This window comes from Gobius niger, assembly GCF_951799975.1.
Source record: "Gobius niger genome assembly, chromosome: 16".
NCBI classification, from domain to species: Eukaryota; Metazoa; Chordata; class Actinopteri; order Gobiiformes; family Gobiidae; genus Gobius; species Gobius niger.
In genome coordinates, this window is record NC_136867.1 from 27,909,412 (window position 1) to 27,921,768 (window position 12,357).

General features: G+C 43.3%; 1 protein-coding gene across 1 annotated transcript in view; it reads right to left on the reverse strand.

The window, feature by feature from the left end:
* Nucleotides 1–12,357, reverse strand: part of brf1a (BRF1 general transcription factor IIIB subunit a) — a 96,689-nt gene that overhangs the window by 33,272 nt on the left and 51,060 nt on the right. Inside the window, exon 13 of the mRNA XM_079573465.1 lies at nt 854–915. Within this exon, the coding sequence (XP_079429591.1) occupies nt 854–915 (62 nt within the window). The remainder of the gene's footprint in view (nt 1–853; nt 916–12,357) is intronic.

The window sequence follows — 12,357 nt, forward strand, 5'->3', positions numbered from 1 at the left end:
TCCATGAAAGTTGCAGTTTAGCAAATAAATATAAGCATCAAAATGTTAACTTGCAACAAACATGTATTTATTGTGCTAAATGTGTGTCATTCTCTCTTTGAACGCATCACAAAGGCGGCGTGTGGAGGTGAGTGAGGGTTGTGGGTGAGGTCATTCAATACTCCACCTACTGACGAAAAGAAATTCCAGAAGTATAGCAGCGGGCAGTTTTAAGGTCTTAATTGTGACACACTGACTTGATAACACATGATACACCAAAGCTAGGTGTCCAAAAGTGTTAAATATGTGGAATAAAATGTGCTTTTTTACCGTTATGAAACCAGGGAAGTGCCACTGAGATTAAGAATCTCTTTTTCAGTGGAGTCCTGGCCCCAGAGGGGAACCTGTTGCACTGTTTTAGCGGTAGGGGAAACCGGAGTACCCAGAGGAAACCTACGCAGACACATGGAGAACATACAAAGGCCCCGTCCTGGTGGGAATCGAACCCGGGACCTTCTAGCTGTGAAGCATGAGTGCTAACCGCTGCTTGCCAGGACAAAAGAGCATTTACTTTCACCTTAAGCTAAAATTAAGTTTCAATTCAACAAAACATTTTTCAGAATTATTATTGTCAAAGTAATATTTTTGTGACTAAATTGAGACAGGAGTTCATGAGAGTAAAACTGTGAGTAAAATCTCTTAATGAAAAATAAAAGAAGGGACTAAGAACATGTGAACTTCAACTTTGAAAGAGCCTCATATCATTTAAATTCACTGCCAAAGGAACAAGTCTGTGCTTTGTCCATGTTGGGGAAGAAACAACATCATTACATGTGCTTGAATGCAATAATATAAATATATAGATGATTGTTACCAGCTCTATTTCCTCGTCGTCGATGCCGCTGAGGTCCAGCTCGCCTCCGTCACACTCTCCGTCTGTCGAAACAAAAACGAACACATTAACAACAGCGTGAAGCCGATGGAGCGCGAGGCTTTTACTGTGAAAGAAAGTCACAACAGGAAGTGCCCAAATCTAAACAAATGCAAACAGGAAGTGGCCGCTCTGATGGACACGATCAAAACTGGAGTCGACGGAAACAAAACGGCTTCACAGATAAGGCTCTGCTCAGACACGGCGGATAAACAGGAAGTCAGGGAGCAGAGACTAAAATCATGGGAGTAACGTCCTTAAGGACTTTGGCCCGGCAGGGACAATCCCCACCAATATATTTCTCATCTCTTCCTTTCTGAGTATTTCTATTTGCAGACGGTAACTCTGGAGGAGGCGGATGGCTAGAGTTTAATAAGTGTCAAAAAGATCTGAATGCTATTGACAAATATTTGGGGATTGCCTGAAGATGAAACCCTTTTGGTTTGCGTTCCACAAAGCTTTAATTAGTATATTTAAAGAGGGACTATAGAGAGCATCCTGACCAGCTCCATCACTGTGTGGTTCTTCTACAGAGGGACTATAGAGAGCATCCTGACCATCACTGTGTGGTTCTTCTACAGAGGGACTATAGAGAGCATCCTGACCAGCTCCATCACTGTGTGGTTCTTCTACAGAGGGACTATAGAGAGTATCCTGACCAGCTCCATCACTGTGTGGTTCTTCTACAGAGGGACTACAGAGAGCACCCTGACCAGCTCCATCACTGTGTGGTTCTTCTACAGAGGGACTATAGAGAGCATCTTGACCATCACTGTGTGGTTCTTCTACAGAGGGACTATAGAGAGCATCCTGACCAGCTCCATCACTGTGTGGTTCTTCTACAGAGGGACTATAGAGAGCATTTTGACCATCACTGTGTGGTTCTTCTACAGAGGGACTACAGAGAGCATCATGACCATCACTGTGTGGTTCTTCTACAGAGGGACTACAGAGAGCACCCTGACCAGCTCCATCACTGTGTGGCACGGCGTCAGCACTGCCTCCTGCCGAAGAGAGCAGCAGAGAAGATCTGTGGAGCCCCTCTCCCCTCTATTAAGGAGATGTCCTCCACCCGTCTCACCCGCAAAGCCGTCAGAATCACCAGGGACCCTTCACACCATCACACAGTCTCTTCAAGGTTATGCCGTCATAGAGGAGACTGCGGAATCTACGGGTCAGTTCCAGTCGACTGAGGAACAGTTTCGTACACAGGGCCATCGAGAAGCTGAACTCCCTTGAATCTCTCTTAAACATACAGAGTTTGTTTTACCCTAATGTATAAAAAAAGGTCTGAAGGCTAAAAAAAGAAGACCAAAGCACGTCTAAACCAAGTCTATGTACTGTACACTAACAAAACAGCGAGTATTTCTGCAGCGCGCGGTTCGTCCCTGAAGGCATTTCCTCGTGTAAAAATCCCTGCGTTTCCAGGTCAAAGTTAGTCTCATGAACAACTGTATTTGGAGATCGTCTTCCATTGTTTTATTGACGTTATGAAAACTAGAAAGCAGCTTTAGCCATAAAAACGCCTCGGGCTTTAACGGGAAAAACTAACCACACAGAAAAAGAGCGTCTTTGGGGAGATCTGAGCCGCACGTTCTTTTACAACTCCCTGAGAAAACATTTAAATTCACTGCAAGAAAATCTATCATAATTGTGAGAAAGACGAGAATAATGAGCTCAAAAAGACAATTCTTGGGAAAACATCCATCCATGACATTACAGACTGAAATATAAGCTGCTTTTTGAACGTTATCACAAGGTTTCAAATCTCCAAAACGTGGATTTAGCAAAAGACAAAGCTTCAATTGGAAAAGTCAGACCAAAATGAAGGGAAAGTCCAGGTCCTGAAATCCTCGTCTGTCGATCTATAAAACCGGGCGGGGCTGAGATTACTGCAGCTCACGTTTTGGATGAGTGGATTATGGGCCTATGCATTTATAAAAAGGGGATTTCCAAGTTTTCCACACGATTCTGGCTTGATGGGCTGATGGAGCAAAGACAATATCAGATGGAAAACTTCTGGTGTTTGTTTCCGGAAGTCACTTTGCTCAGCACAAAGGAACCAAGACTAAAAATTACTAAACCAGTACTAAACTTTTGATTAAATTAATTGCATTGATGATGGGAGACATGACAGATGCATTTATACAGAAGTTAATATCACTTGGAGCCTTCTTTTATTAATGGAAAGTACTAATGTATTACTGCTAAAACTTTTGAATGTCGCTGTTCAAAGAAATGCAGCATTAAATGTTACTTCAAAAAACATGAACGTGGGCCTTGATCCTGCGACCTAGTGTTCCTGAGTCGGGCTCTCTGCTCGGTGAGCCAACAGGGCAGACCCTTTCGCGATGTCCAGGTCATATCTATCCATCCATCCATTTTCTTCCACTTTTCCGTTTCTGGGTCGTGGGGGCAGCCGTTGGAGCTGCCCAAACAACATAGCACCAGCCCCGGCTCCTCCTGCAGGTGGTGGGTCCACAGAAGGACGCCCTCACGATTCAAACCGGGAATGTTGGTCTCTCATAAGGGGCTTCTGAACCGCTCTTTGTCTGACCCGTCACCTAAGACCCGTTTGCCATGGGAGACCCTACCAGGGAAACGAAGCCCCCGACCACAGAGCACCAGGATCATTCAGGTGCTCAATCCCCTCCATCACGTTAAGGTGACGGTTCCAGGAGGGGCGTTATATCTATTTAAACATTTTGTAATGAGAACTCATTTGCGTACCCACAGGTTTAGGAGGCTCCTTGATTGTGCCGATTATTTTGGTTTTTTGTTAGTTATTAGTTTTAGATTCGTGTTTGGTCATTCATACCCTCCTCTGGCTGGCTTTTTGAGCGCTGTGCTTTTCTGTCCTTATATGGCGAAACAGAGGCGGTGACATATGCTAATTGGTCCTCACATGCTTCCAAGTCGGCATTCACCAAACTCAGAACACACTGCCTTCGCAAGAATGGGTTTTAAGACATTTCTTAAGATGTTCATGAATGAGGCCCATTTTTTCCTTTTGGTCGGGCAGTGGATTATCAGTCCCCATGTGCGGAGATTTGTTTATTTTGTCTGGACTGGAGGGTTCGTAAGAGCGAGGAAAATTGGGGCCGCCGCTAACACTTCTATAAAATGAGAATGATCTGGTAAAGGAGTGGCCTCCACACGATCCCGAAACACTCTTTCTACAACGTCGTCCACGTCCCATTTCCAGCGGCTCCTTCGTCTGAAATTCAACGCCCTCGAACTACAAAGACGTGTCCACAAAAGGTGAATCTTCACAGAGAGAGAAAACAAGAGACAAACCAGGTCAGAAGACAAAAAGATCAGGGATTAAACAGAACAAACGCCGGAGATAGGAGCTAAAACAACACAGGGAGGGGGTTCAACCGGGAAAAAGAGACGTCCCCTAAAGATAAGACGCTTTCCTTTCTGCCGGCGGCGCCTTTACGTTAAATCATGAGATCTTTCAGTTGCACAATGTATCGCAAAATCATTGTGCAACTCAAGTTTTGAAGTTTTATCCTTATTTTAGTCTCAATTTTCACTTTGGGGACAATAAACCAACAGACTTAAAGTGGATATAGAGAAGTTATAAAAAGGATGGCTGACCTTTAATTTTCACCTGGAAACAAATAATTGGCAGATTTTTTCAATATATTGCTTGATTTTTGCACTGAGTCACGGTTTCTCAAAGAATTTACAAAAGCAAAATGCAACTTCAAAGCCCCCGCATACTTTGTACTTCTTGCACTTAATGTTTTAAAGGTTCTGTCTGAAGGTTTTCTCTTCAGACCGGTCTCCGCTGTGTCCAGGAGAGGATTGTTCTGATCGAGGGTCAGCGACAGACGACTGGAGCGAGATAAGGAGCTGACGTTACACCCCCGTGACCCCGGACCTTTGACCCCTGGAGCCAGTGGGAGGCAAACGAGCACCTGCCCCCACCCACCGAGCCCCACCCCCGTAAACACTCACCCCCCACTCCACACAAACACACACACACACACACCTGCTACGGCTCCACGGGCAGAAACAAGGCTCCAGTGCTAGTCCTGGCTTTACTGTTCCGTTTCTCTGATATTGGGCTGGACAAATAAAAGGACTCTCATCAAGTTTTCCATTCGACTGAGATCTAGTTTAGGTACTACTCGTTTCAAAAAATAAAAGTATCAAAAGGTACCTGTAGAAAAAGATCACTTTAGATTAGTTTTGTAGGTCTTAGCTTCCAAATGAGGCCTCGCTGTACGACCTACAACCTACGATTTTGGGCAATGACCCAAATTGTCCCCATGACAGACAAAATCGGGCAGTATGCTTCCGGCTGTAGTCATAACTTTCTTCATTTAGTTTCATTGCAGGACTGTTTGGTTGTGCTTTTGTTTTTATAAAGTCTTGTTTGGGCACAATTTGATTAAAAAGACTAAATGAAAACGACATCCCATGTTCATTAAAATCAAAATAATACCCTTATGCATTTTTTTCTTCTATCATACCTGCCTTAGTATATAAAGTGGGATAATGGACCCTGTCACTAATATAAATGACCTTGCAGGACAGTCGTGGAGTCTCCTTTTGGTGAAAATACACTGTGGAAACCTGGCTCCAGCTCCGTCTAACAGAGCCTCATTAACAACTTCCCTGCCTTCAAACTCTTCTGTCTCTCCCTGTTCTCTGAAAAGCAGACCTTGTCCATCCGACTCCTCACTGCGGCTCTAACGTGGTTTTCACTGAGCGGAAGTCATGGCGCCTTCGCTTTACACGATCAAAACAAAATCTGATTAATCCCACAGATCATTTACAGAAGCACTCTGCAGAACCGGCCTTCGACGCCTCAACCTTTTCAAACTCACCAGCGACTTATAAAGAGCCATAGACCTACCCCTTTATATGCTAGTCTAGTATTGAAAAAACATGAGCGCTATTGTTAAGTTAGCTGCTTGATAAACCTACAGGAGCCAAACCCCTGCTGTTGTCTGCAGTGGCTCTGTCTCCCCAGCATCTTATTCAGCGAGCAACTAAACGCTTCCTAAAAAGTGCCAGATATTGCAGTTTTTTTGTGACGATGTCCAGCAAAGACAGCTCATGAAACTCTTGGCAAACAGCAAGACGGACGGTAAACAAGTATTAGCTTGGCCTAAAAGTTAGTTCCCGGTTCGCTAATTGGCTTCAAAAAGGGCCTCACTCCAGTGGTTCAAATAAGAGGAGATCCTGGGAATGTCTGGTAGCAACGGTTGCTATGAGGCATGATTGGACAAGGTTGGACAAAGTTCAATTATTTAAAGGCTTATTGACAGGAGAGCTTGCAGCCTATATCCCAGTGTGATGCCTCATTTGAAAGCCTAGACCTTTGGGTTTCTAGTTTCTAAAATGATGTGTAAGATCTGTGTGAGTGAAGCAGAACTTACACACTTCATTATGCTATAATCCCAGTGGATCTCAGAGTTTTCATACAAAGTGTCAACTCATAAAATAGTTCAACTTCCAAATACCACCAGGCCAGGATCAAGATCAAATCAAGACAAAAACAGGGCTAAAAAGGGTCTAAAACGGATCTAAAATGGATAAAATCGTCTCATCTGGGAGAAACCATGTCTAAACCAAACACCGAACCGAAATCATTAAATCAATTATGAAATGATCTCTATTTGGGAATGCAGATCTCTCAGCACTGGCTTAAAACATTATTAGTCAATACTTTAAAAAGGCTAAGTATGAACTAAAATGCTGCATCTCTGATTAAAGCCTTGTATTGGCAGGATCAGTTATAAATAGGTCTGTGATCAGTAAAATCCCAGCGCTCCCCCTGCGTCTCCTCCAGTGCTCGGTCTGAGGGCTGTCATCACTGTCTGCTCGGGTCCGTTCAGCCATATGTTTCCACACTCAGGCCCCGCCCACTGCAGTCGCCCCGAGGCAGGCGCTCCCTCCTCTCCCCATACCCGTCCCCGCACCCACCCACACCCACACCGCTCATGTGCCGTACACTCCAGCAACAGGCCGATCCTGGAGAGACGTCTGTCAAGTTCTCATTCACACTTTCGCCTAATCCGACGGACTTATAGAAATGTCAGGCCTCAGCATATACGATCTCACGGCAGAACGTGGTTTTGATTAATGATGGCACACAGCGGAGATCAAATGGTGGATTTGTGCCTCAGAACAATCAGTCATATCCTGTTTCTGACACAGATCAAATACTTTCAGAAGTACACCAGCATTACGGCTTTTTCGTGGTTACATCAGTTCCCTGTGAGCAGCACATTGAGTACAGCACATTATTTAAGAGGTACAAGAAGAGCTATGCACGTCAATGTGAAGAACGATGATACAATGCACGTAGGAATCTCGGTGCAGCGCAAGGAGACTTTACACATGGCTCGCTCAAACAAACGTAGTAAATTCGCTGCAAAAATAAGAACAGATTCCGACAAAACATTGGTGTCATGTAGTTCTCTGGAGCCTGAGCTCACGACGCAGAGATACATGTTTGCAGGGACGGAGCAGAGAAACTGAGGTTCTGGGGAGAGGGGGCCCCAACTATTACAGTGCTACATCTAGACTCAATTCATTAAAGTCAACTCAATTTAATTTAATTCCATCCATCCATCCATCCATCCATCCATCCATCCATCCATCCATTTTCTTTCGCTTTATCCGGGGCCGGGTCGCGGGGAAGCAGTCTCAGCAGAGATGCCCAGACTTCCCAATCCACACACACCTCCTCCAGCTGGTCTGGGGGGACCCCGAGGCGACACCAGGCACATTGTATTTAATTCGACAAATATTATTGGTATAGTTTTTTGGAGGGGTGGGGGTCACCATTAAACAACGCATCAACTCGTCTAAGCTCAGGTAAGAACATATCTCAGTATGTAATAACGGTGGCCTGTTCCTTTAAGACATTAGTTCGTCTGTGGCTCGAAGACAACACAGCTGTGGAAAAAACTATTTTTAAAGACATGCTCAGTGAAGCTATCGCATCCTATAGAACTGTTCCCAAGGTCCAGAATATCACAGCCTGTCGGAGTAATGCCAACAACAACTTGCTGCTAGTTCTTGGCTGACAAAATATACTTCATAATTTGGTGCACAGATGTCCACTTTAACGATTTCCTGAATAAAGACAAAACTCATTTCATTCCACTGCCTGGAGAAATATCAGGTACTGGACCTTTAAGCTTGTTTCTCTGCAGAGGTTTATGTGGAGCAGGGGCTTCACGGAGAAGTAACAGCCAACATGTTCCCAACCAAATAAACCAATAAATAAATAAATAATGATATATTGTATGTATTTCAAAGAAAATCACTTGAATTTAGTCATACGTTCCAATATTGACCCACATGTTCTTAGATTGTGTTCTGCATTTTCAGAACAAACAGAAAATGCAACTAGTCATTAACAACAACAAAGAAAGGGCCGGAGAGCTACTGTTGTCTCTGGATACACAAAAATCCTTCAGTCCCGGTTCAGTCTGCTACAAGCCCCACCCCCGTCCCCCCTGACTATCCCCCCCTCTCCCCCCTCTCTCTCCCCCTCCTCCTCTCGACTGTCTCCGAGCCGCTGGAGCAGCTGGTCCTGTGGCGCAGCACTCAAACACAGCGGTTTGTCCGTGGATTATTAGCGTCGTCAATATGGATCCCACTCGCTGTTAATATTTAAAAAGCCAAACGCACATTTCACGAGTCCGGCGTGTACAATGAAAATCAAATATTTATCAAACAGGTGCTGGATTTACTGCCACTTAGTCCTGCACATTTAGGTCAGAGGCCACTCAGAGATGAACACTGTACATGCATCGAACGTCTGGGCCATGTTGCGGAGGTGGAAGAAGGATGTTTTAGTGATGTTGTTGTGTGTGTTTTGTATGAGAGGGTGGAGCCCATTATGATGCCGAGGTTACGTACAGAGAGGGAGGGGGTGACAATGTGACCGTCGATGAAGAGGGTAAAAGTTCTGGACAAAGGGGAGGAGAGATTTGGGGCTGGTGATAAGGTGTTTTATTTTATTGCTGTTTGAGAAAGCATTGTCCATCCAGGTTTTAATATCGGAGATGCAGTCAGTGAGGGTGGAGATGGATTTAGTGGAGATGAAGAGTTGAGTATCGTCGTGTGGAAGTGGAGTCCATGGTGGCGGATGATCTGGCCGAGGGGAAGCATGTAGATGGTGAAAGGGAGGGGGCCGGAGGGATCTTTCTCTCGGGACACAGACAGTGTTTAACTCACAGTGGGAGAAACAGACTCTGCTCTCCTGTGAGCTGAAAAAAGATGTAGCCTAAATGCTGATCTCACAATGGAGAAATTCACTTGTTTCATCAGCTCTCAAAAAAAAAAGGACAGGAAATGTGCCATCAATTAACTCCTTGACTGCCAATGACGTCAATAGATGTCAATTGAAATCCGGACGTTGACTGCCAATGACATCAATATACATCAATTAGGTTTTTCAATGGGAACAGCTTCCTGGGCCTTCCTTTGGGCAAATCTTGTTTAAAGTTACTACTGAAACATCTACATCTTATGTTTTTGGAGTTTAAAGCCCAATAAATCAGGCTTTAGGAAGAAGAGTGGAATGAAAACCTTATTTTGAGAAAACAAGCCCTGAAGTCTTATCAAAAGAAATCCCCTCCTGGAACTGCCACCTTAACACAGTGGAGGGGTTTGAGCACCCAAATGAACCTGGAGCTCTGTTGTCGGGGGCTTCGTGCCCACTGCATGAATAATCAATGTTTTCAGCAGCAGCATTCCCCTTATTGAAACCGCAGTTTATCATAAAGTCTCTCTTTTTCCCCAATTCCAAGCAGTAAACTCTTCCAACACGGCGCTATTAAACCTGACAGTTTTGTTTTTACCTCATCCCGGTGTGACCTCACGCCTCTCGTGTTGGATTTACGAGTCGATAATGTAACTAAAAGGTTGAGGGAACAGAAAAGTGGAACGCTGAGGTCGGAAGAGTCATAAAATATCTGCCCTGGGGATGACACAACACAGTCGTTATGGAGAGCGGTGATTCAGAGTCTGAGCAACAGATGCTTTTAAGGAAATTATCTTCACTTTAATGCGTTTAGTGTTTAGTCATCGCCGTGTCACTGTCTCACAACTCGGAGAAGGTCTGGACTCTATAATGATGACAAAAGGTTTACAAAGCACCTGTACTCTCTGTACAAATATGTGGTGAGGGATCCTGAGACATTACTTTCATTACTTAAGTGCTGGAGTGAGCGACAGTGATGGTCAGTGACAACACGGCAAAGAAAAAATCAGTTCAGATCAATTTTGTAGGTCTTAGCTTTCAAATGAGGCGTTCCACAGGTCTATTGGCTGTAAGTTCCAGTCGTGAAGCCTTTAGATGAATTCATTTTCTTGTCCTTTAGTGCCATTATTTTCAAAGAAGTATAGATTTAATATCAGTTTGAATATAACTGAATTCGTTTTAATGACTTTTTGATTTAATTCTGTGTTGTATAGTTAAGCCATTTAATCCAATATTTAACCATTACATTAGTCTTAAACTCGGCCCCTCTGGTTTACGTGCAGATCTAAGGAAACTGTACCTTCTAATTAACGGCCTCTTATCTGGGCGTCTTGAGGAGGAGGGAGTCACAGCGAGGAGATTAAAGAACAGGGGAAAAACTACAAAAGGGAGGCTGGAAAACTCGAGTATTTGGAGACTTTGACAGAGACGTGTCCAGATTCTGCCTGAACACCTGCAGGAGGTTCATCTTTGCTTTGGTCTTTTACACTAATTACTGAAACTAATGACACTCTACTTAATTATGTGATTTCTTCTCACTGACTTTGATCATTTGACTTGTATGGATGTGTTCCTGAAAGTAATTTTGCTCATAAAATAACACTTTCTAATACATTTCTGTAAAAGATCCAAAGTGAAAATTTAATTTGAAAAGCCTAATAATGCACACTCCAGGACAGCAGGTCGTGTTGACGTACTTTCTACTTTGAAAACTCAAGTATTTTGCGCCGTGATGAGGTGCAGTTATTATATTTTTCTCAAAATTTTAGTTGAACAAAAACAGATCCCCGCTTGTGTTGTGAACCACCCAAAGTCTTTTTCTTTTTTAATGGAAATCACTTTCAAGTAGAGTTTGTCTGACAGGATGATCACAAAATGGCCACATATTTGTCACGGTAACGGCTGCAACGTCCCAACTAGAGTTTTATTCAAGATCTGTGAAGAGCTTTGTTTGCTAAACTTGCCATTCTCATAGGAATTAAAAGGAGGAGCGCTGTTCGATCCTAATGTATAAGGACAGTTAGCAAGTAGGCTAGTCCGCTAGCCTGCTCAATGTATTCTCCCTATAGGAGAGACGAGCTGCAAACAGCACGATTCAAGTTTTCAGAGGGATTTTTCACCAACTAAAACACATTTGACTCTCTCTAAATTCAAGGAGGGGCAGAAAATCGCAGCTGACAGATACAATTTACAAAGTGTTAAAAACTTTACATACGATGTAAATAGTCTTGTGTTTTGAAGCTAAAGACAAGCGAGCGTAAGAAAGACACAGTTTGAAGCATATTAATAAAACAATTTAAATAAAACAATTTAAATAAATCAATTTAACATCTTCTGAAATGTGATGTAGTTATTTATGTTATTTAATTTTCAATTCATGTAGAAATGGAAATATGAAACCGATAGATGCAGACGGCAACGCGTCACACGAGGGGGGAGAAAACCCATTATGGGAATCACAATTAGTCACACTTTTAGCCGTTTTCTGACAGACTATAAACATATTTATCACACACCAATAAAGTCAAGCGAACATCGGTCCCATTAGCATATGTTGCAGGAAGCTAACGTTAGCTTTCTAGTTAGCATTGTCTGTTTTATAAGTATTTATGGGCTGTGGAACCACTTTGCTCCTTCCATGTCTTTGTATCTTTATCTAGTAGAAACATGTATTAATAATTCAGCATTTGTTTAAGTAATAATAATAGAAAGCTTATTATTTTCCCTCCGGCGGCTTCGAACATCATCATAATATGGGTGGCTCCAAAGATGCCATCTGTATCTATTGCTGGGTTTCAGGTCACATCACATACAGGTGGAGGGGCAATTATTATATTATATTATATTATAGATGTGAAAGTGTAATGCTGATAATAGGAACAGTTGGATCCTGCCCCCACATGGGATTGTGACATCATCACATTCTAGAATCTGAAAACAACCAATAGTAGCACAAACTTAGCTGCAACATTCCGTGCACAGTCTACTTCCTGCTTTCTGACAGTGTTGCCAGGAGCAACGATGATGTCACCATTCTAACAGTATTCGTCTGTGACATCACAGTACACATTTGTCTCATCACAGCCAGTTCGAAACAGACTCTCGATACGGACACTGCTTTCACAGGAACGTTTTCCGACACTTTCTCAACCAAAGACAGTTTTTTACTCATTCTGCCTTGTTTAAACTCTTAAACATGGACGCAGGC